General features: G+C 37.8%; 1 protein-coding gene across 1 annotated transcript in view; it reads left to right on the forward strand.

Moving 5' to 3' along the window:
• The window catches only part of Srp68 (signal recognition particle 68), a 142,059-nt gene extending 133,447 nt beyond the window's left edge, over positions 1-8,612 (forward strand). The window contains exon 11 of the mRNA XM_067149929.2: positions 408-8,612. Within this exon, the coding sequence (XP_067006030.1) occupies positions 408-662 (255 nt within the window). The 3' untranslated portion in view covers positions 663-8,612. The remainder of the gene's footprint in view (positions 1-407) is intronic.
• Positions 8,613-26,738: the final 18,126 nt, after the last annotated feature.

The following is a 26,738-nucleotide window of genomic DNA, read 5'->3' on the forward strand; positions in this document are numbered from 1 at the left end:
AGAGAAGATTGATTCCTATTGCTAATTGGTGGGAACAGAGGCAAGATTTACTTTAAAGCAACAGGCTCTTACATAATCAGGTCATTTGCCATTAGTATCATTTTTCATCGCTTTGATACAGTTAACGTTCTCTTGCTGTTGGTTTGTGACTTAAATTTTCTGCATAATTTCTGTTGAAATTAATCAGGTGAAATAGAGATAAACTTTTTAAAATTTCTTCTGTTTTATTTCTGTAAAGGAGCATTCTTTTTTTTTCTCTCCTCCAATTTTGTTTATTCTGTTTTGCAATATCCTTTGCTGATTTTTGTTGGATGTTATACCTCTTTTGCTGTTAAAAAATTATGTCTCTGCATAATGTATTTGATACCAGCAAATAGGATATATTGTTTTATTGATTTTATTTGTAGCCATTGTCGGAGCGACTGAGTGAGTACCGTGAGGACCCATCTCTCACATCAAGATCACCAAATGTGTACAGATTGCCTCCTGAAATGAAGCCCATTCCGTGTAAACCTCTCTTCTTTGATTTGGCTTTCAACTTTGTGGAGTTCCCATCACTGGAAGATAAACTTGAAGCTAGTGCTGCTGGAGGCAAGAAGGCTGCTGGTCTCACTGGATTTGTGAAGGGCCTTATGGGTTGGGGGGGCTCAGCCAAGAAGTAAAAACTTTGCTCCTGGTTTCTTTAAAGTGATGTTGCAGAACTACCAGTTGTCACAGTTATACATAAACTTCATGAAGTTGTCGGTTTAAATATGTTTACAGCTGTCATTTACAAATATTGAATGAATACTCAACACTTAAGAGTATTGAAAGGTGTTAATAGTTGTATTTCATGCAATGTTACTTGAGGTATACTGTAGTACCTTACCACTGCTTCTCAAGTAAACCTATGAACATTATATAATCGGTAGCATAAGCTGTATCGGGAGTTAACAAATTTATTTTTGATGAGTATGTCTCCAAAAGCTCCTTTGTTCACTTCTGCTTCAAAAATTACCAAACCACAGGTCTAGATAATTATTTAAACACATACAGTAAAAGGTACCCCATATCACTCATTCACGTGACTTAAAATAATCTTATGAGTATGGTTTTCGTTTTTTTTGTTCCAACGTGTATTAAAAATCTTACCAGTTCTACATACCTACTGTTAAGTGGTATAGAACAGAACTGCCTCAACATTGCACTTTGAAATGTCAACTTTTGGATCTATATATATATATATATATAAATCATGAGTGAATTCAAATGCTCACAGTGGAATAGCTTTTTTAAACTAGTATATAACTTCAGTGATGTCCAGCTGAATGGTTAAATGGTTGGCATGCTGGCCTTTGGCCCAAGGGGTCCCAGGTTCGATTCCCAGCTGGGATAGGGATGTTAACCTTCATTAGTTAATCCCTATGACTCGGGGACCAAGTGTTGTGCCATCTTCAGCATTAGAATTAGTCTTAAATAGGCCCTCATCCTCACAGACACACAGGTCGCCTATACAGCGCTGGCTTAAAAGATCTGCATCAGACCTCTCCGGAGGCCACACACCGTTGTTGTTGTTGTTGTTGTTATTGTTATTATTATTATTATTATTATTATTATTATTATTATTATTATTATTATTATTATTATTATTATTATTCTCTCGGTGGTGTTCCATTAAACTGGTTTATAGTTAATGAAGTTATAATATTTTGTTATGCTGGTAATCATTGCAACATTTTATTGTAGGAAGAGTACTGTGAACCTTATTGTTGTACATATTTTCAAATAATATTTCATTGATTTTATTTTAAACCTTCTGTAGTGCAGTATTATGACTTATGCTAGGTTTTCTCATGGTTGTGTTCAATCATTGTCTTATTTCTCTGTTTTTATGCTTGGATGATTAGATTCAGTATGAACATACTATTAATACCTTTCTCAAATCTGGGTGTTTGATTTTGATCACAAATTTCGTTCTGTATTCCTAAAGGCATATCTGGCCAGATCTTTATACCTCCTTACAATATACATACCTGAATAGAATAATTTGAAGTTGTGGGACTTTCACCATGGTTTTCGCTGTGAAAGGTAATTTTATAAGATGAAAATGATGAGTGAAATACATTCAGGCAGGATTTGTTCCTCTCCTTTGCTGATTCCCCTCCATCGCACTACTAACACTCCTTCAGTATGCAAGTAAACAACTTGAATACTTAACCTGATAGAAACCGATATTTTAAGATGGACAGTAGATTGATGGATGGTCACAGTATTTTTTTCCTTGATTTGAAAGCTATAGATATGTTATCCTTCTGTGCACAGATACCTGAGCAATGATATTACAGGTTAACAAATAGATAATCTGTAACAATTTGACCATAAATGCTATCATCATGTCAATCTGTAAGACAAAAAAGATAAACAACATGTCTTGAACAGAAGAAGAAACTGAAGGATTACAAGGGGTTTTGTTTTTCCTACTTTATGATATATTTCTATTGCATCCTTACCTTAGTAAACTACATTTCCTTCCTTCCTTCCTTCCAACTTGACATTACCTCTATTATATCTTTGGTGATAATCTAGCCTTGCAATATCCATAACGATTGAAGGGATATTACATTTGTGTGTTAAATCTTCTTTTAGAATTTATTCTTATAGAACTATCTTAGCCATGGTAATTTACTTATTTTATGAAGAATTTTATGATCATTCCTGACAACCTCTAATGTGATTGAACAGATACACTTGGCAGTTAATTGTAATTTTTAAAATGTATATCCCACTTATGATGTTGTCACTAGGTTATAATTATTTGCTTTGTGTATTAAAAGTGCTGTATTTCTATGAGTTGTTAGATCTTTTTGTTCATGGCCTCATTTCTTGTTTTCTTTCAAGTCATGCTGATGGGTGCCTTACCATTTTTGGAATGAGTGAGTGAGCTATTTTTAAAAGAAGCCTTGTTATTCTTAATTTTGAATATTTGATTTGATTTGATATGAACAAATAATTTTTTTTAAATTATACGATGGAAGGAAGATAGAAAGTAATATCTCTCTCTGTAGTAAATACACACTTTCTTCAGCCAGCATGTAACAGTCCTTCAAAACTTTCTTCACTATAGCTCATGCATGTTAAGAAAACAGATTGCTCTTATGATAGCAGGGTTGCAGTATCGGAACGGCTCTCCTCAACACCATCACGGGAAAACGGCGGCACATAAATTTGTGAAATTCAATATTTAAGTTCAAGACAGATGCAGAAGAAACTTAAGTTACAAATTATTTTTATGAACTGAAGGGGGCGAGGGGTTTACAGAGGCTATTTTTGGTTTGTACACAATCAGAGGTAAACTACGGTGCATAAAAAACCTCTGTATTGAAGTGTAAGGCAAATTGGTGGGAGAAAATAGACAAATAATTTTTATGGGCTCGAGGGGTGAGGGATGCATTTAACTGCATTTAATAAATTTCTCCAGGCAATAAAGGCTAGAAAACCAACACAGCAAATACATACTGTAGATGTCTCTACAGAAGTATTAATGTTAAATAAAGATATCACACACATAGGCTTACTGCATAACTCTCGCTCAACACAAGATAGTTATGCACTGATTTAAAGCCTAAAAACACACACACACAACAAATAAATACTGCCGATGACTTCTCTACAGGAGTGAGCTGCTGGCGGTTCACATAGTGAGGGACTACATGAGGCTTGTACCAGAGAAACACAGAAGAAGGAAAGTGAAGGAAGGCAACGAAGCGATGACTGTTCCTACCATTGTGCTTCCCCCTACAAATGTATTTATGAAAAAGAAAATGTTATGTAGTTATTTTAATAACTCACGGGCAAAAGTGCCTCATCCTTTTTATCTGTCTTTCATAATACATTACAAAGTACATTATAATATCCGTTAATCACGAGGAATTATGGGTGTCTCAGTCCAGCTCCATGGCTAAATGGTTAGCGTGCTGGCCTTTGGTCACAGGGGTCCCGAGTTCGATTCCCGGCAGGGTCGGGAATTTTAACCATAATTGGTTAATTTCGCTGGCACGGGGGCTGGGTGTATGTGTCGTCTTCATCATCATTTCATTGTCATGACGACGCACAGGTCGCCTACGGGCGTCAAATCAAAATCAAAAGACCTGCATCTGGCGAGCCGAACTTGTCCTCGGACACTCCCGGCACTAAAAGCCATACGACATTTCAAGAGGGGATGTGTTCACATCTTGTAGATCCATAAGAGCAATCAATACTGTTTTCTTAATGTGGAATGAGCTATAACAACCAGCCTCCGGGCTGAGGACTTAACAGACATACAAATACATGAATAAGTTCCTATTTTGGTCTAGAACAACAAAATATTGAGTGAAATGCTCTGTTACAAGTCAACAAACTAGTTATCAGTTTCTTTTAAAATAATTTGTGCTGCACACATGCGTAACTTTGTCTTTCCTAGGAATTACTGCAGTTATTTCACCATTATGGATATTTCACTGCTGTGGTTTCCATCACCTTGTAACATTAAATATCATTGCGTTTCCATTGTTATCTTTGGTTTTTCATCATCATCATTTCCCATTATCCAGCTGTAGCCAGGTAGGGGCAAATATGGTCCCTCTCCACTTTCTTTGGTCTTTCCACCACTCCAACACTGTGTTCCAGTCCAGGTTTCTTCTCTAATACGGCATTGGATTGTGTCTTTCCATCTCAGTTGTGGTCGTCTGCGGCTTCTCCTTCCTTGCATTTGTATTTCCATCACCTTTTTTGGCATTCTTTCATCACTCATTCGCTTTATGTGCCCAAACCACCTTAGTCAGTTCTTCTCTATCTATCATTAATTTTTTCCCGGATTTTCTCATTCCTTATTTTCTCTCTTCTACTCTTCTGTGTCATACTCTCAAGAACTTCATTTCAGCTGCCTGTATTAGACTTTCATCCTTCTTTGTCATTGTCCAAGTTTCTGTTCCATAAGTTATGGGTACGTAATACATCTTGTACATAGTTTCCTTTGCTTCCATTGGCACATCTTTGTCCTATAACGTGTTTCTTACACTATGATAGAAACAGCTTCCAGCTTTTGTTTATGAATCATTAATATACCAGAAAGTCAATATTTTACGATGAAATTAATTATGATATAGATGTTGATTCCCATAGGGAACCTGAAATATTTGTCCCGAATGAGTAATGTCCACTAACGGACCATTTATATTGGTATTATAAATTAATTATATATTTAAGAATTCAAGGCTACCACCAAGTTCAGTACATTGGGGTTGAGCTACGAAGTTTTCCATTGATTCAGTATAGTGGAATGAAGCTAAGAAATTTCCATTGATTTAACACCACCACATCATCATTTTGATTTCCCATTGTCCATTGTCGGGGTGTTCATGGTATACCATCACTCATTTTTAGGCTATTGTTACTGTTACCACGTTTGTGTGGATCACAGAGGTGAAAGAATGTGCGGGCATGAATGGTTCTATATAAGACAATCAGAAGATTAATTTAAACTTTAAAATTAGGGCTATATTTCTTTCTCTGCTATCTTTTGGTTTCTTTTCAAATTTTAAATTTTACACTTTGCTAAGAAAGCTACAATTTAGGTACAGAACTAGCTCGTTAGCTTAGGTACAATGTTGGAAAAATCAGAATAATCACCAAATTGCCAATTAACAATCTGAGCTTAAAGCTCCCAATTTACAAATGTTACATGAGCACAACTGCTCCATTCAGTCCATAATCAAGGAGACAGATCCCCCAATTTCTTTTACACCATTAGTAAGAGCATCTTTGCTCTGCAAGTTTATCTAGGAGACTACTCTCCGAACCTTATAACATTACAGCCTTCTAAAGGCATCATTCAACCTTTTCATTAAAAGAAAGAGCGTCCTTGCTCTATACAATTTATAATTTAGGAACCAATTTCCAGGAATGCCCAGGCCTATGCACAATCTACTGTTTAAAAAATAGAACCAAATTCACTATTTTTGAAAGCTCAACAGTCTAACAGTTTACATGAAAAGGATGAAAAGAGTATAACAGGGGTATTGAGTACCCATTCTACCAGGCCTTTGTGAAAAACAATAGGTTTAGGTTACTGGCCCAAAAACCAAATGGTGAGGCGACGGACACTTGCTCTCCTTGAAAATTGGAATGAAAGGCTTAAAACCCTATTTGGGCTTATGGCACGAAGTTGCAGAGGCTAAGCCCATACTACTGAGGTGACTAGATGAAGAAAATATTTAAGTTACGATTACAAACTGAAAAATGTTACAAAATCAAAGTCGCCTCAAAATCAAGTTGATAGGGAACACGAGAGGGTAGCTCACTCTCTATTCCCCGATTTCGGTTAATTTCCTTGGAATGGTGTTTTTTTTATTAATTTGTTTGAAACTTTTACATTCTGTACTCCAATACGGCTATCATAATGAGACTCATAACATGTAATTGTTTGAAATTTACATTTAAAGTTTGTAATGTACATTTTAGAAAATTCAAGTTACATTATTAAAGCTTGAAAACCTTCCCCTCAAGCTAGTTTTCAAAGACTATCACTTAGTTAAGCCAGAATTGCCATTACCTTGACCAGGTGGACTTTTCGAAGATGGATGAGGCTTCCCCACCTCCTTTATACACACACACTCAGTAGACTGGAATGATCGATAAGACAACCTGGTCCGAAAATGTGCCAGCTTTCATACACGAGGGGAAGTTCCAGGAAACTCTGGGCTAAGGCCCAACACACACCCCCAATTCTTATTGGGTAATTAAATAAATACCAGACACTGTTGATTGGATGAAAAAAATCACAAAATTTTCTGTTGGCCAACATCTTAAGTTGGCAGGAAGAGATAGAAGTGTTGTAAACTTCACACGCCAAAAACAAAGAATAAAGAATTCAGTTTAGGAAACCTTAGAATACAAAATTATTTTACAATTTAATAGTCACTCTTCACACCAGGGGGCATAACATAAGTTTATGGTATAGCCATTTGTAGGGAAATGTCCACACTTCTTGAATTAGTTGTTGCGAGTTTTAGATTTTAGATGGCATTCTCCAAGGCGCTTCTTTTGAATGTACGGGGCGGGTGTACCTCCGGTACAGTTACTATGGGGTCGTCGCTCCCCGAAGGCATTTGAGAGCTAATGCCAGCAATTATTCAGGCCACCGGTTACATGGGGAACAGATGCCCTTGCAGCTGCCTCTAACATGAGAAAGAAAAGCTTGCTGATGAATAGTGTACTCGTACTATTTCCTGAGCACTGGGCTACCTCTTCCGCAATCTGCACCATTCTGAAGTTTATCTTCTCCGCTGTAAATTATGTTGAGGTCTTCACTCGTAACCCTGAGCTGGGACTCTTACCAGATGATACACACTGGGTCAGTGCTCTGGGACTCAAATAGGCAGGGCCGCCATTCCCTGGACAGGGCTGCCTCTGAAGAGGGTCCTTTTCTGAAATTCTAATGGCCCAATGCGCAGTACGTCCATTACGGCGAGGTTTAGCAAGAACCCAACTCGGAGCCTCATTGTCAGTTTCTGACTCAAACTGGACTTGCTCTAAATACAGGCAGACTCTTTCTAGAGCAAAAAGAACTGCAAGACCCTCTTAACTTGTACTGTGAATATTTCGCCTCTTGAGGCGATATTGTCCTAGATGCATAGGCATTAGGTCGCCTACCGCGTTCATAATCTTGTAGCAAGACAGCTGCAACACCAGATGAAGAAGCATTGGTTTGGACTATAAATTTTCTAGAAAAATCTGGCATTGCGAAGATTGGCACATTACAAAGAGCTAACTCAAAGTCTTCAAAAGCAGACTGTGGGGAAGGATGCCGTTCAAACTTCACGCCTTTTCTACGGAGTAGATTCAGTGGAGCTGCCCTGTTGGAAAAATTAGGGATGAATTTCCTTAAAAAATTGATCATCTCGATGAATCTAGTTATGTCTTTCACATCCTAGGCAGCTTAAAGTCACGTGTTGCCTGAGTCCTATCTGTAACATTCTGTTAACCTGGAAGTTTGGAATGTCAAGATATGAACATCAGGTGAATGGGGTATATTTCCAATCTCCACTTGTAGCATTGTTACCATCCAAATAATCATGTCCTTCAGAATTCAAGAACCACCAAAAGGGAGTTGATGCTCATTCCAGTCATTATGTTGGGATAACTTTTGAGTACTTTAGGGAAGAAACTGATTCTCTCAGATATTTGTGAGACAGACACACATTTTGAAACTGGAATCGTAAAGCAATAGAGAGTTATTACTTTTGGTCAGATATCCTTCCAGGTGTGTCATTCCAAGGCTTTCTCTAAAAAAATATTGTGATGTTTAATATCAATTGGATGAGATAACTTGTGCTGTCTTTCTCAGAGGTTTTGTATGTTATAAATAACCTATAATTCTACTACTTTTTCGGAGCAAAATCGGAGTGAAATGGATATGGTTTGTGATTAATGATAGTAAATATTACTTTTCAGGTGTGGATCCATTGTTTTTTATTTGTATATATGCAGAATATTATGTTTTCATGGTTAACATAGGTGTTTGGAGGGACTGTCCATTTAATGAAGATATTTTTATTTGAATTTTCCCAATAAATATGTTTGGTCTTCAGGTTTTTATTGTATGTTATTTTTACTTGGAGTAAGTACAACTTAGTAATATCTCACTTCTTTACTGCTTCCTTTTCTTAGGGGAGTGTGGGTTATATGTGTAGCATATTTGTTGTCTTGCCTAAAGAGGTTATATTACTTGGTTCTCCTGTTATCAGTTTTGAATTAAATTCAATAATATTACTGCCCTTGAAGGGCTATTGAATGCAGAATAACAGTTGGACAGATAGCAGTACTGGAGTTGGATAATCAGATTTACACTACTACTGATATGTTATATATTGGAATTACAGTAAAACCTTGATCATTCAAAATTGATTAATTCAAAATTCCACCTAATTCGAAGAAGCTCTCATTTCCGGAAACATGAGGTACAGTTTTGCATGGTATTTAAATTCTTTAATTCGAAGAACAATGGTCCCATTACCGAAATTCAGACTTTTAATTCAAAACTGCCTTTACATTTAAAAAATTAGTATTTTACAGAGTAATTTAAATTCAAAATTTCTTCGTGTCATGAAAGAATGCGTCTTCCGGAACATGCAGGGGTAGCTTTCTGTACTTTCACTTCAGTGTGTTTACAGTGTGCTTCATATCTGCTAGGTTCAAGTGAAATCGTAATTCTTTTGTATTCAGCGTTTTAAGAAACGCCACAATATCATGTAGCAGCAAATACACTATAGGCTAGTGACGAGACTATCAAATGAAAACTACCGATTTATTCATTAGGCGTCAACTACCCTTGCAACAGATTGTTTCTGTTTGCATTCGGTTCGCAAATTCCAGTTGTTTCCACTTGTTGGTGCTGAAATCGGCCTCCTCTTTTGCAGTGGAGTAAACACAGAGTTGATAGTTGGTTCTATACTCTTTGGCATGAATCCCTTGACTGGTTGCGAATTATGACTCAAACATAAACCAATAAAGCGAATAACATGTTTGGATTTATTTTCCCCTTGCAGACTATGACGACTCAAATTTTTTATCAATGAAATTTTATTATTGTGTACTTTATTAATACATAATCATGTTAAAGTTTTTATAAATACTTTCCATGCCTTTGCTGGCAGGACCTAGTGTTTACAGTGCACTATGTCTTCTGGTATGGGCTAGGGCAATTTTGTTACTTTCATTGATCTGTCTCTGTCTTGTCCTTGGCTTTGACAATATGAAAGTGGCTGAGGTATGAATTAGGAATGAGTTAGCTGAAAAATTTATGATGTCCAATAACGGACCATTTATATTGGTATTATAAATTTACTCATTCATGACAAATATTTCAGGTTCCCTATGGGAATCAACATCTATATCAACCTAACCTTCGTCTGAAATTAACATTTGTTACTTTATGAACAGACGATCATGCATTCATTAACTTGTGGTTAGGGACACAAAAATTAATTTTATTTAAAATGAAACATTATGATCACAATTACTTTAATCGGGAATTTTTATCTTACGGGGTGCGACGTGTAGATAACCTCCTCATGGTATACTCTGGGCAATGCACCGCTTATGCAGGCCGTCTGATAGCCTACACGAATAGGCGACCAAACTAGATCCTGTATCTCTCATAGTCAATCAAAGTTACATCAGAAGATGAAACCTACCAAAGGCACTTATCAGAGCCAACTGACAAGAAAGCTTGGAACCAGTGCTCACATTCTACAAATAAATGCAGAAGGCCTGTCAAAGGACAAATGTGAATACCTTAATACACTTACTGATAACCTGAAAATTGACATCCTGACAATACAAAAACCTCATTTGGCAGAGGAAGATTTGGAAAGCAGAGGTAAGACTTCAGGATAAAGAAATATAGCCAGTCTTTTCTCATCTGTCCATGGATCAGTCATGCATGCCAGAAGTAATATTTACAATATTTCAGAAGTGAACTCCCAAAGAGTTAAAGATATAGAAATAATCACTGCCAAACTAAATCGTTTGACTACTGCATCAGTTTACAAACCACCTCAGTCCAACTGGCCAACTCCACCACTGCCTCCACTGTCCACTCCTTGTATATACGTAGGAGACTTTAACAGCTTCACACATTCTGGGCCTACCCAAACAGTGATGAAAATGGAGAAAAACTGGCTATGTGGTGTGATAGCCAAGACCTGTATCTCAGTTTTGATGCTAAAACATTCCATTCTGCTCGATGGCAATCTGACACCAACCCTGATCTGGTTATTGTTTCCACAGATAAAAGAAAACTCCCCCTAGACCACATAAGAAAAGTCCAACATTTTCCAAAAAGCCAACACTGACCCACTCTTACCAGTATAGGTCTTGAAATACCAGTTGTCAGATCCATACATAAACCAAGATGGAACTTCAAGAAGGATAACTGGGACCAGTACAGATCAGAAGTAGATAGTAATCTGAGATGGATTCCCCCGAAGGGAGAAAACTGCAAGAGGTTTATAGACATTGTCATCAGTGCAGCTAAGCGAAACATCCCCTGGGGATTCAGGAAACTGTATATTCCATGCTGGGGTAAAACTACCCAAAAAATGTATGAAAGTTATCAGGAAACTGGTGATTCTGAAATGAGAAAAAGAATATTAGAAGATCTGAGCAAAGGAAGAAAAGAGAAATCGAGAGATCTAATTTCTCAACTGAGCTTTACTCACTCCAGCAGAAAAGCATGGACTGTCCTTAGGAAACTTGGCGCTGCTTCAAACATACGCAAAGTCAAACATACGCAAAGAGGAACCAGAAATAACACCAAATGAAATGGCACTACATATCAAATCAAATAGCTGACAAAATTCCAATAGATCCCACTACGAAGAAACACGCTGAGAGAGAGAGATGAAGAAATTGGACAACAGCCTCCAAAATGACACTACTCTTGCTAATTCATTCAGCCAAGAAGAAACTGAGAAAGCCATCAACATGCTAAAAATGAGGAAGGCTGCAGGTTCAAATTGTATTTTCCCTGAATTCGAAGATATCTTGGAAAGTATGGGAAAACATGGCTCAAGAACTTCTTCAGTGACGTATTAAGAGACTGGAAGCATTCCCCCGGAGTTCAAGATGGCTGACACCATGGCAATCCTCAAACCAGGAAAACCGGCAGTTGATCCCTCAAGCTACGGTCCTATTGCACTACGAAGTGTTTGCTACAAATTGTTGGAACGCCTCGTCCTCAACCGAATCCAGGAAATAATAAATAACATAACACCAACATACCAGGCAGATTTCAGAATCAGATGAAGCTGCTGTGAACAAGTATTAGCATTAACATCATATATTGACGCAGGATTCCAGAAGAAGCTAAAGACATCTGTCGCTTTTGTTGACCTGACAACGGCATATGGTACAGTTTGGCTGGATGGACTGCTATTCAAAACTGAAAAGCATAAATGCTGCTGAAAACTTAGTCCTTCTGAAGAACATGCTAACAAATCGGTACTTCAAGGTCACCACAGGGCAAAAGACAAGCGAGTCTTTTACAGTAAAAAATGGACTACCTCAAGGATCTGTATTAGCCCCACTACTTTTCAAATTGTACACCAGTGACATGCCTGACACCATCAGCAAGAAATTCTGGCTAAGGCAGAAGTATGCTCATTCCATCTGTGTAACCAAAAGCTCACCATTGTGTTCTGCCAACAAAGAATTAAACATAATTTCAACCCCAAGTACCTTGGCATCACCTTAGACCGTTCTTTAACATACAAAAAACACCTGGAAAATAGAAGTCAGAAACTTGTCACGAAACATCATGAAGAAACTACTCGTAGTTGGTACGACATGGGAAGCTGATGCATCCTCACTACGCAGTACTGCCCTCACTATAGTTTATCCAGTGGCTGAATATTGTGTCCCGGTGTGGCAACGTAGCGCTCATACTAGGAAGATCGACGTCCATTTGAACGAATGTATGAGAACCATAACAGGCACACTAAAATCCACCCCATTCCCGTGGCTACATACTATCACTAACACACCCCCTCCGGAACTGAGACGACAGGAAGCAACTAGTACAATTTACTTCATCGTATAGATCCGTATTAATACAGTTAAAACTAAGAAACAATGTTAGGTTTTGGTCCACCCACTCAATACACGTCAATTTCCAATATGTATTGATTGGGTGGACCAAAACCTAACATTTTTTTTTAAGCAACTATACGCGAGTGGAAATAATTACACCATCCTGATCATTCACAGAATCACCCAATCCATGAGGTCCTTACTGACTTACCCCCATTTAATCTTAAGTCAAGGAACCCAATATGGCATGACACAACTGGCTTAATATCCAGGAAAAATGGCATCAAAGTTGGAGCTCTGCATGTGTGAAACACCAAGGCATCCATGACCCCACAACTGGACTCGCAGGATTTCACCTGAAGAGACACCAAAGTTCAAGGTTATAAACTTCATTATTGGTTCCGTATTGAATTAAGATAACATATAAAATAAAATACAAAGTTTATTCCACGTACTCAATACTATACGGTAATTGCAATGTTTATAAATACATTACAATATATTAACAAGGTACTAGTTTCGACCCTATATGGGTCATCATCAGCCTAACTAAGATACTTATGGATATGCCGAAGTCCTAAGACAGAATTACATTGTGGAAATGAGATTTAAAAGAATGAACTGTGTATGTGATGCGATGATGTACATAAAAAATGGTGGGTTGATGAACTGTTATAGATGAAATAATGTGCTTATCAGTGACAAATAAAATGTACGTCAAATACAATTAGACTGTAAGAATAGTTATCATACAATTATTACAATAATGAATAAAATATGCCCTTGTTGGTGAATACTCTAAAATTGCACTTTAAAAACGTAATGTGCCGGTTGAATTCAAAGTCAAAATGCTTCTACTGAGTTCTAGAATTCCGAGTGCTTCTTCAGGTGGAGAATTAAAAGTTTAACACAAGCGCAGAGGGTATCTGTTTTGCTTGAGGTCCAATACATCTAATGCAGAAGTTAAATGTCGATAAAACTATACGACATTCTTGTAATATAATGAATTCTTGCTGTACTGTGAGGAATATTCCCAATCCAAACAAGCCAATAGAACCTTGCGCGCAATGTGAAAAACTGTACCGGTGGAGTGCAACATTGTTCACATTGCGCGCAAGGTTCTATTGGTTCCAACTTGGATTGGGAATATTCCTCACAGTACAGCAAGAATTCATTATAAGATGTCATATAGTTTTATCGACATTTAACTTCTGTATTAGATATATTGGACCTCAAGCAAGACAGATACCCTCTGCACCTATGTTTAACTTTTAATTCTCCAACTGAAGACGCACTCGGAATTCTAGAACTCAATAGAAGCATTTTGACTTAGAATTCAACCAACATATTACGTTCTTAAAGTGCAATTTTAGAGTATTCACCAACAAGGGCATATTTTATTCATTATTGTAATAATTGTATAAATATTCTCATAGTCTAATTGTTTTTGACGTAAATTTTATTTGTCACTGATAAGCACAACATTATTTCATCTATAACAGTTCATTAATCAACCATTTTTTATGTACATCATCACATCACATACACAGTTCATTCTTTTCAATCTCATTTCCACAATGTAATTCTGTCTTAGGACTTTGCCATATCCATAAGTATCTTAGTTAGGCTGATGATGACCCATATAGGGTCGAAACTAGTAACTTGTTAATATATTGTAATATATTTATAAACATTGCAATTACCGTATAGTATTGAGTAGGTGGAATAAACTTTGTATTATATTTTATATGAGACACCAAAGGTCTAAACTCAACTGTTTAAGAACAGACCACGCTAGATGTAATGTCATGCTACATAAGTGGGGTTTTCGAGAATCCCCTGCCTGTGACTGCGGAGCCCCTTTCCAGTCAGTACAGCACCTTATTGAGGAGTGCCCTCTGAGGAAGTATGATGGACCAGCCCGAGATGTCATCAGTGCTACACCTCCTTTCTTAGAATGGCTACAGCAACTGGACATTGATTTGTAAATGTGAACGCTACCAACATTCTTGTCCTTGTATATATTGTAAATTTTCTTTTTCTTTTGTATACTTTCCATATGATAAATAAATAAAATCTTAATTTATAGACTAACTTATTTCAGTTTCCAATCACTTCACTCTAGTCTTGAACATTGTGTAACATTTTTTACTAGTCTCTATATTACTGCTATATATCCAACAAAACAAACATGCTATACAAATCAGTAGTATAATACAATAAACCATATTTCAACATTTGATCTTTGTAGTTACTAGCAAATGACTTATTACTAGTTACTAGCAGTCGAGCATCACAGTACAAAATTTGACTACTTTCTAACCAGTTTCAAATCGAATGAAAACTATTGAATATTTTCATTCGATAGTCACGCTTCACCATCGGTACTCTACCAATAGTTTAAAACATTCGATATTCCCATCACTGCTATAAAAAATACTGGGTACTTCCATTTTCTCCCATATTAAACTGAAACACATGTTGACAGTGGCGCACCTGACGGCCCGACCTTAAACACAGGCTGTAAGATTGAAACTACACAATTTGCATGTTAAAATTGATAGAAATAATAAAACTAAATAATTATTTTTGCATTGTTCTACTACAAAAGTTGAATGTTTATAGTGATAGAAATAATGAAACTCAATAACGATTTTGTTTTGTCCGAATTCTTGGCTAAATGGTTAGTGTTGAGGCCTTCTGTTCAGAAGGTCATGGATTATATTCCCGGCAGGAACAGGGATTTTAATCGCGTCTAATTAATTCTTCTGGTTCGGGGACTGGGTGTTTGTTTCAACACTTTCTCTTCATATTCAGACAACATACTGCACTTCCAATCATCACAGAAACATGCAATAGTGATTACTAGACCTCAGATTTTTAGGTGCTAAAATGTTATTGTAGCTGCCTAAAATAGGTAAAATTAGTTGTGATGTCCCATCGCCTCCGCAGCACTATTCAGACTGACGGTCCTCCTCGGGATGCCCCGCCTTTTATAAAAGGTCTGGGTGCAACATGGGGAAACTCTTGTAACTTTTTAATTAAAGGCGACTTGGAACCTGACACTTCGGCATAATTCACACACTGAACGAACGGGAATACTGAAATGTTCTCACAGAATGAAATTGAGTTTTTATTCCAGCAGGTCAGTGGATACTGTCTCAGGCCTCGTGACAGACTACGGAAGTGTTTGCTGTGGGAGATTCTTAAGGCTTTCCGAGGAGTGTAGTTTACAGCTTTCCTATTTTAAGATTTTGTTTAAGATACTGAAAATGAGTCAGTAAATATTGTATTTTCTATGAATATATTAAAAGAATTTTAACCCATTTAGGAATAAAAATTGGAGTTATAGAAATAATGAAACTAAATAATTATTTTTGCATTGTTCTACTACAAAAGTTGAATGCTTATAGTGATAGAAGTAATGAAAATAACGATTTTGTTTTGTCCGAATTCTTGGCATATAGGAATATAGGCAAATGTAAGTTCTAACGTCAATTCAGACATTTTTAGGCACTATAGAGCTACCGTTCGTAACCTTATAAATAAATGAAAGGTGTAAATACAACTTTATTTTAAGTTCTGTCTTCAAGAACAAAATAGGCCTTTCTCTAAAATCTGAGGTCTAGTTAATACATCCCTCCATATAGGGTTGGCATGAGAAAGGGCATCCGGCCGTAAAATTGGGCCAAATCCACATGCGCGACACAGCCCGCACCCGTGACAGCACAGATCTGTGAAAAATGGTAGAATAAGAATGTTTTATTTTGTTTTAATTTTCTTCATGTAATTAATCTAAGATAAGAATACTTGTTCATAACTAATTGTTAAACCTAATGTGATGTGTACACTAATGAAAAATGAAAGCCTACAACCTCTTTTCCAGTCATTGACCAGGTCAGGGATGTAATGAATAAAGCAGATATAAGCTGTTTGTACGATGGGGTCGCCACTCCCAAAGTGATTTTTTTATTAATGAATGATAGATGCTATGAAATGAGAATGGAGTGTGTTGCTGGAATGAAAGATGACAGGGAAAACCGGAGTACCCGGAGAAAAACCTGGCCCGCCTCCGCTTTGTCCAGCACAAATCTCACATGGAGTGACCGGGATTTGAACCACAGTATCCAGCGGTGAGAAGTCGACGCGCTGCCGTCTGCGCCATGGAGGTTTGTGTACACTAATATTTTACAATATTGGAATTTGCTTGCAATGTTTTTTCTCAAGGAAAGCGGAAGAAATATTTCGATAGCTGAACAGATTCAAAGTTATTGGAGCCAAAAACAGTACAACCCTTACCAAACATGGTTCAGTGCTTTTATGATTGTAATTCCAAAAACCTTTGTCATTGGATAAATTAAATTTTCACAAAAAAAAATCTTAACGCAAATCCAAGATCAAAATTTCACACTGCATAAGCTGATCGGTATTACTACAACAGTCAGTTTCAAGGCCGATCCGCTAGGTTGTTGGCAATCAATGTTCTTGCAATATCTCGCAAAGTGTATTGTATTCTCTATAGTGTATTTGGTAGCAGGCAGTGTGTGGAGAAGCAGAATCCGCGAACACTGGCGATGCCGACAGTTGGCGAAAAAGTGTGGTTTATGTGATCAATTTGTATGCACCAAACAATGTTGTCAACACTGTTGAAACTGCCTTTTTTTTTTTTTTTTTAATGCCAAAGCCAAACGGACTTATGGTTTTAAAGGAGAGAAGTGCAAGCCAGAAAATCATACAAGGGTGGAAGGGGACACTGTACTGTGTTGCAATGCACATGAAAGCGAAAGATTTCCTTCCATCCTCATAGGAAAGTTTGATAAGCCACGATGTTTTAAGGGTGTCGGGCAATTTCCGTGCAAGTACAAGGCATCTAAAAATGCAAACAGTGCAGTAATCCAAAAAATAAAGCATTTGGACAAGGGATCCATCATAACTTTTCCTCTTCTTTGAAGCATTGTTTTTTTTTTTTTTTTTCGTTGAGTGAGGTTGTGTTTGCCAGTGATTTATCCAATTGCATATTTTGAATAATATAAATGCACCTTGTTGGATATATTTTGGAAATAGTTTTGTTCATGGCATTTGAGGGGTTTAAACCATGGATCAAGGCGATTGCATTCATTAATGGATCTTAAGGGGCCCATAGACGTGCAATATTATTGCGCAATATTGGGGTTTGTGCAATATAATTGATAGTGTGTATTTAATAGGGTTCTGCAATATATTGTACGAAATGAAAAGAGTTTGAAATATATTGTGCAAATCACAAAATACTGTGTCGTGTGTTGGCAATATTGTGCAATATCGCATCCTCCCGCCAGTTGGTATCAACAAGTGGGGGAGAACGTATCGTGATGGCAGACAAACGGGTAGTGAAAAAGATTATTTTGGAGCTTATCGAAGCCTTCCAGCTCTATGGGACGTCAAGAGCAAAGATTACAGTAATTGCGTTAAAAAAGGCGAACAGAACGAGGTGCTTATTAAGAAATGTCGCGAAAAATACCCGAACGCCGACAAGCAAGAATTTTTTTTTAAAAGTCAGTTCTCTGCGTACAAACTTCCAGAAGGAAGTGAAGTGGCATCGTGATACAGAAAAGAGTGTTCACCAAACAAAATACCGGCATGGACTCACTATATATTGCCACGCATATTGTACATCTTTTGCACAATATATTGCACAACCAGCAATATTATATCCACACGATTCTATTTATTGCACAAACCCGATTGTTGTGCAATAATATTGTATGTCTGTGGGCAGCTAACAATATATTGTACAATCCATTTTGCGCAACAATATTGCACATCTATGGGCCCCTTTAGAATACTTTGTGACATGGAAAGGGTTGGCATTCCTGAATTACGAGAGAAGTGTCATGGCAAGAAATTGTACAAGGATTGAGTCACTGTACTGTATTGCAATGCAGACAGAAGTGAGAGACTTCATCCCCTCGTGATAGGGAACTTCAATAAGCCATGATGTTTTAAGGGCATTGGGTACTTTCCGTGCAAGCACAAGGCATCTAAAATGTACACAGTACAGTAATCCAATGAATAAATCACTTGCGGCAGGGGAGCCAGTGCCTATAGATTTATCCTTGTCTTTGAATCATGGTTCTTTTTTGTGTGAGGTTATTGTTGTTTAGGTCATAAATACACATTATTTTTGTAACAATTTATTCAACTTTCAATATTCGTAAACAATTGTTATTCACAATGAAAATGTTAACACCAGTCCACAGAATAGTCAACCCAAGGAGGAGAGTAGTAAACATTGCCAACCTTAACATCTACAAATTTCTGAACATACTCCCACGTAATTTACAATTTTCTCAAAATTGGAAATTATCAAGACGTTGATAGTAACTGAACAATGTATGCGAAGTGGACTTTCTTCTCTGTACCACGAAATCAAAGATTTAGTCTTTTAGGAGGAACCACATTTCTTCCTGCTCATGTTCTTAATTCTTCAGGAGATTTGGACACATCCTCATCCTTGAACTGGGTTCTTGTTTTGGTAACTCTCGGCACTAGACTGGACCTCCAAGAGGTATACACTCTGTAGAGGACGTACAACAGTACCACTGCTAGTCTTTAATTGAACCACCCCGACTCTTCCATCTTGCCCTGGAATGAGATGCTCAATTCTTGCCAAAGGCTAATCCATCCTCGTTTGACTGTCCGATTCTATTGTTACCACCTCACCAACTATAGGCTTTCAAGTTTCATGCCATTTTGTCCAAGTTAAGTGCCCCAGATATTCTGAATGGAAAAGTCTTCTTAGCTCTTCTCTCACTCTTTGCAGATACCGAATTTTCAGAGTGATGCTTGCAGACTCAATGCAGTCCAGGTCAGCCACTCCCGTCTCTCGTACTTCTTGTATTAATTATAAGCTATAAATTTAATTTTTGTTCTGTATTGAAGTGCAATTATAATATTACATAAGTCTTGGGACTAGTTTCAGCCACTTAGTGGCCATCTTCAGACAAATAAATTTAACAGATTATGTGATAACTAAAACATACAACAAAGAAAATGTTGCAGGAATAATTATATCATTAAATTGCATATAATAACAAAATTAATGGTTATGATCTTCTTGTCATGATATGATGTCTTAAAGTTCACTTGGGACCTCAGGCAAAGAAGTAAATCTGGAAATGATAGCCAGAATCAGGAATGAATAAAATACAGAAATAAATTAAAAAGAAGAAAAATTATTTATGAGACTCGCCTCTAATGTCTGATGGAGAACAGGCACTGACTTGCTGGAGTAAGCAGGCAGGCCATGTAACAAAGGAATGGGCAGAGAACAAACACTGACCTGCTGTAGGAAGCAGGCAATGTAAACAAAGGAATGGGGAGGGGAGAAGGGGTGTCTAAGGTGGACTGAAGGATGTGGAAAGAAAGACTGCTGCTGAGAGGAGAATTTAAAGAGATTATAAAAGAAAGAATTATTTTTATCTGAAACATGATTACTAATGATTGGAATTAAAAGGTCAAATAAAATGTTTATTTCTCCAAAATTCGCTTTAGATTGAAGTTAGGATTGAAAAACTGTTCCAGATGGATAAAACAATGTTCTGTAATACTGAGCAGGGGGCCCTTTTGTATAACTTTGAGAATTTTCATGTCTTGGTTGATATTAGTGAACTTATGGTTAGTATCACCCATGTGCTCTCTATACTGTACAACACTAAAAAATGCGTCCTGTCTATTAACAGACAAAGAAAGAAATAAATTAACTAATATGAATCCAGGCCTGCCAACTGCCAAAGCACTTCCCAAGATACACAAAACTGATGTTCCTATCTGACCCATCATTAATTACAGAACCAGTCCTTTATATAAAATTTCACAGTTCATCTAACATTTCCTCAAAATAAATTACCATTTTTTATCTGGGAATTCCATTAAGAACTCTAATGAATTGGTTGAAAAACTAAATCATGTTACTATTCCACCCAACTCTTCTCTCCATTCCTTCGATATTGTTAACATGTACCCAAGCATCCTGATTTCAAAAATTTGTCCCATTATTCACAACAGTTTAAATAAATACAGTGCCCTGAGCCCACTAGAAATTTACGATTTCATCTCTATTCTGAAAATGGTTTTGAATAACAATTATTTCACTTTTGACAATACCATTTATCAGCAAAATGGGTTAGCTATGAGATCGCCGGTATTAGGCATCCTAGCTGAAATCTATATGGATCATTTAGAACACACCAAAATTAAAAATTACATCATCTTTAGTAATATTATTTTTTGGAAAAGATATGTGGATGACACATTTGTGATCATGAATGAAAGTGCAACTGACACCATCACCACTCTATCCAACCTTAATCACATTGACCCACATATCAAGTTTACACTAGAATCAGAGAACGATAAAAAACTCAATTATTTACATCTAACGATCATCAGACAACCTGGTTCATTGAGCTATAAAATTTTTAGAAAACCAACATAAACCGCTAACACAATCCATCAAGATTCCATACACCCACATGCCCATAAGTGTGCAGCATACCATAGTATGGTACACAGTGCTTGTAGCATCCCACTGTCTATTTCAACATCATCTAACAACATCTAATTAAACATCATTTGCAGTATAGCTAAATTTAATGGCTACAACAGCTTCTATATAGAGAAAATCATTAACAAACACCAACCTTCACCCACCTTAACAAAAGAAAAAACTCGCAACAATGTTCTGTCTACTTGTACATTTAATAATAAACAAGTCTACCAAATCACAAACATATTTAAGGAGCAAGACATCAAAATAGCCTTCAAAACTTGTAACAACAACACAGATACAAATTCTATTAATCGTAGCAATAAGTTCACCAAGTCAGGTGTTTATAGACTCAATTGTAATAATTGTAATGCATCTTATGTTGGTCAAACAGGTAGGAGCTTCCACACAAGATACTTAGAGCATATTAACACCCTGAAATGCAACAGATTTTCGGCCATGGGACAGCACATGGGTGATACTAACCATAAGTTCACTTATATCAACCAAGACATGAAAATTCTCAAAGTTATACAAAAAAGCCCCCTGCTCAATATTATGGAAAATTGTTTTATCCATCTGGAACAGTTTTTCAATCCTAACTTCAATCTAAATCAAATTTCAGAGAAATCAGACATTTTATTTGACCTTTTAATTCCTATCATTAGTAATCATTGTCTCAGATAAAAATAATTCTTTCTTTTATAATTTCTTTAAATTCTCCTCTCAGTAGCAGTCTTTCTTTCCACATCCTTCAGCTCCACCTTAGGCACCCCTTCTCCCCTCCCGCCCCTCCTTCCCTCTTTACCACCTCCCCCTATCTATTCCTTTGCGTACATTGCCTGCTTCTTACAGCAGGTCAGTGCTTGTTCCCTGCCCACTCCTTTGTTACATGGCCTGCCTGCTTACTCCAGCAAGTCAGTGCTTGTTCTCCATCAGACATTAGACATCAGACATTAGAGGTGAGTCTCATAAATAATTTTTCTCCTTTTTAATTTATTTTCTGTATTTTATTCATTCCTAATTCTGGCTATCATTTCCAGATTTACTTCTTTGTCTGAGGTCCTAAGTGAACTTTAAGACATGACATCATGACAAGACGATCATAACCATAAATTTTGTTATTATATGTAATTTAATGTTATAATTATTCCTGCAACATTGTCTTTGTCTGTTATACATATGTTTTAGTTATCACATAATCTGTTAAATTTATTTGTCTGAAGATGGCCACTAAATGGCTGAAACTAGTCCCAAAACTTATGTAATATCATTTACTTGATATATTGTATTGATACAATTGATACAATTGTCAATTTATTCTTCTTGTAGTAGCGTGGATGGAGTCAATGGAATAGGATCTTTATTGTCTTCTGCTCTTGCACTGATCACTGCTTCACAGTCAATAAGTACAGTCTGAAGTTCATCCGAATAGAATGCAGCCTTCCCAAGCATCTTCCTCAAAATTTGCTTCACCAGGCTCACTAATTGTTCCCAGAAGCCTCCCCACCATGATACTGTAGGCAGATTAAATCTCCAGTTTATGCATTCCCCGGTGCTGTATGTAACAATTCGATCCCAGAGAATCACTTTAGGTTGACTAAGCTGTGCGATAAAACGCCTCAGTGCTCGTATGAAAGCTTTAGTTGACAGAGACGGAACTAGTTCCAGATGGACAGTCTGGTAGCAAGCACAAGTGAATAGGACAATCCATGTATTTGACAAATCCGATGACTCCGAATACGGCTGTATCCTTAACTCGAAGATCAGGCAAAAGAGGGGACTGAGTGTCAAAGGTTTTTGCTTGAAAATGCTGGCAAATAACACATTTCTTGGCGGTTTCTCTCGCAAACCGGCGTCCTTTTTTTTTTTGCTAGGGGCTTTACGTCGCACCGACACAGATAGGTCTTATGGCGACGATGGGATAGGAAAGGCATAGGAGTTGGAAGGAAGCGGCCGTGGCCTTAATTAAGGTACAGCCCCAGCATTTGTCTGGTGTGAAAATGGGAAACCACGGAAAACCATCTTCAGGGCTGCCGATAGTGGGATTCGAACCTACTATCTCCCGGATGCAAGCTCACAGCCGCGCGCCTCTACGCGCACGGCCAACTCGCCTGGTGGCGTCCTTTAAGGATCCAGAATCTCTCACTAGCAAACCTAGGAGAGTTGCTAGACCGGGATGATTATTTTTAAGATTCATTTCTTCCGCATACCTTTTGACCACCGTATGTTCAGGAGGCAGCAAGGCTGGTAGTCTGGAGGGACCCTTGTCCACATGTTCCACTATGTGTGTCTTGAGTCTATTTATGCCCTTTTGATCTTGGAATACTTGAAGATTCTTGAGTCTCTGATCACCTGGGAATTTGAAGGACTCTGCCTGAATGAGCAGAACAATTTTATCTTCAGCGGACCTCTTCTTTTAATTTCATTACGTCGACAGTTGTTGAGAAATCTGAAGATCCATCCCACCATCCGCACAATTTTTTCATATTTGCTGAACCGGTGATACAGCCACATCGTATTGTGAGTGATTGCAATAAGATTATATTCATTTGCCACTTCATAGCTTATGTGAGATTCAGGCCTTTTTTCTTCTCCTTCAGCAAGCCACTTAGGCCCTTTCCACCATTTGGATTTGAGCAAATGTGCGACATTACATACTCTTGATGGTAGATCTGTGGGGTTCAAATCACCTGGTATGTGTCTCCAGCTTCGTGCATCAAAGAGTTCCCGTATCTCATTCACTTGATTCCTAACAAACACAGTCCTGTCTTCATTGCCAAGAATCCAGGCTAGCACAGTGCTTGACTTGGTCCAACAATGAACAGGGACTTCTTTCCAACCTAGGCTTTCTTGAACTGATTTCAGCAGACAAACTCCAATGAGAGTTCCTAATAATTCTGCTTGAGGAATGGTCAGGTGCTTAATCGGTGCTACTCTTGTTTTAGCTACTGCTAACCGAATATGTACCTCTCTCTGGTAACTGCTCCTGATAAAGACAACAGCTGCATATGCGTTCTGACTTCCATCACAGAATACGTGCAGTTAGATATTCTTGCTGCTCAGGTGGGGCATCATCCCGATTTCTCTCCAGTCAAACAAGTTCTTTAACCACTTCTCAAACTGTCGTTGAGTATCTTTGTCAATAGGGTCGTCCCATCCCAACTTTCTGGTCCATAAATTTTGAATTAACAATTTCAACCTATTTGTTACTGGAACGGTTAGTCAGATCGGATCAAAAATGCAGTGAATTATTGAAAAAATAATCGTCTTTGTCAGATTTTCAATTTCATATGATTTCTCCCACTAATCCATATTGATCTTCAAAGGTGTCGTCTCGATGATTCCACCTAATGCCAAGCAGTGTAGATTCCTGGAGAGAGTTGTCTCCAGTCCACTCCCACCCTCAAAGGTCGAACCCAGCCCTTGCCAGGATGGTCTTTGAAAGGTAAACAAATTCCTCTACTTTTTCTGTTCGGTCGAGGCTTGTCACTAGATTGTTAACTTAAAAAATATTTTTCAATGATGCTGCGATTTTAGCCTTGTTTGGATCAGTTGATTCCGTACGTTTTTCTAGCTGGTACCCAATAACTGCTCCAAGAAGAAATGGACTACTGGTAACACCGAATACCACTCTGCCATGACGAAGGGCTCATAAGCCTTTCCCATTATTTTCATACCACAAGAACTTCAGGTAGACTCTCTCCTCTGGGTGTACACCTATCTTCAAAAATGCCTTTTTTTAAAATATCTTCTACCTTACCTATCCTCCGCTGTCAAAACCTCAAGAGGTATTCTGGTATGATTTTAACGAGGTTCGGTTCTTCAAGGCAGTCATTCAGTGATGGGAAACCTCTCTCTCGTTTGCTCTCAGGATGCCTCCCCTCAGCACATTCTTTCTCTTCTTCTTGGTACTTCTCAATAGATGGGCATAATGATGGTACATTTCATCCACAACAAACAACACATCGTGCTCGACATTGCTGTGCAGAATGGCCTGCTTTGGTACAAGAAAAACAGCGCTTAACTTTAAATAGAACCCCTTTTCTGTCTTCAGCTGACATTTTTTGTGCATGCAGACATTCCGTCGAATAATGATTCACCCCTTTACAAAGTACACACTTCTGACAGTCAGATTAAATTCCGAGAGTAGCAAGATCGATCACAGAGGCAAAATGAACTTTGTCCTTGTTCCGGTGTATCTGTGGAACGCAGAGGTGAAAGTAGGTGCTGGGTAGAATGGTCTATCTACGATATCAAAAATTGAATTAAAACTTTAAATAAAGGTTATATTTCTTTTCAAAAAACAAACTTAACAACCTTTCACTTAGTGAAATAACAATGACAATTTTGGGGATTAAATAGGAAAACCCCAGAATAGGGAATTTAACAATTTCGGGCTTCAAGCCCCAGATTTACAAGTTTTGAGCTACAAGATCCAGTTTACAAAATTTACAAAATCTCAATGTTTAGACAAGGACAGAAATATCCCAATTTAAGAACACTTTGCTCCAAGGATTACAAGTACGGCCTTCTAAAGGCACCCCTCAATATTACAGTAAACTTACGAAAGAGCTTGCATGCTCTCCAAAATTAACAAATTTCTTACAGCCTACTCAAGGCAACATTACATCAAAAATCCTACAATCTCTGGCCTCTCTAGGCACAATTTACAATTGACATTACCTTTACAAAGGGGCATCTATTACCCAAACTACTGGGCCTTCGCGGAAAAAAGAACAGGTTAAATTAATGGCCCAAACACAAAATGAATGGAGGCGTACACTTGCACTCCTAGAACATTACATATAAAACCCTAATTGGACTCTCAGCCCGATGATGCAGAGGCTAATCCCAAGCTACTGGGGTGACTCGAATTAAAGTTAATTTAATGGAATACAGGAAAGAAAAAAAAGTTACAAAGTCGTAGTCACCTCAAACCAAGGTGAAGGGGAACTCGAGAGGGTAACGCACTCTCTATCCCCAAATTGCAGTTAAACACTTTATGAAATTTTACATTAGCCGAAAGGAAATTTACATTTTAGAAAACAGGTTACATAGTAGAAACTAGGACCTTCCCCTCGTGTAAGTCTGTGGAGGTAGCTACAGAAAAATAAGTCTGGTGGTCATTACCTTGGTGCTGGTCTGCCTGGCCTCCTGTCTTAGCACACACACACTCTCAGAAATACGTCGATCAAGAAACGAGGTACCGGGCGAGTTGGCCGTGCGCGTAGAGGCGCGCGGCTGTGAGCTTGCATCCGGGAGATAGTAGGTTCGAATCCCACTATCGGCAGCCCTGAAAATGGTTTTCCGTGGTTTCCCATTTTCACACCAGGCAAATGCTGGGGCTGTACCTTAATTAAGGCCACGGCCGCTTCCTTCCAACTCCTAGGCCTTCCCTATCCCATCGTCGCCATAAGACCTATCTGTGTCGGTGCGACGTAAAGCCCCTAGCAAAAAAAAAAAAAGAAACGAGGTAGCCGGAAAAGCCACAGCTTATATACACGAGGGGACAGTTCTAGAGGTTTCTGGACTAATCCAGATACCCCCTCTCAATTTTATTGGCAGATTCAGAAGTTACACCCCAAAAGCCAACAAGAAG

The sequence above is a fragment of the Anabrus simplex genome, chromosome 6 (genome assembly GCF_040414725.1).
Source record: "Anabrus simplex isolate iqAnaSimp1 chromosome 6, ASM4041472v1, whole genome shotgun sequence".
Taxonomy (NCBI): Eukaryota; Metazoa; Arthropoda; class Insecta; order Orthoptera; family Tettigoniidae; genus Anabrus; species Anabrus simplex.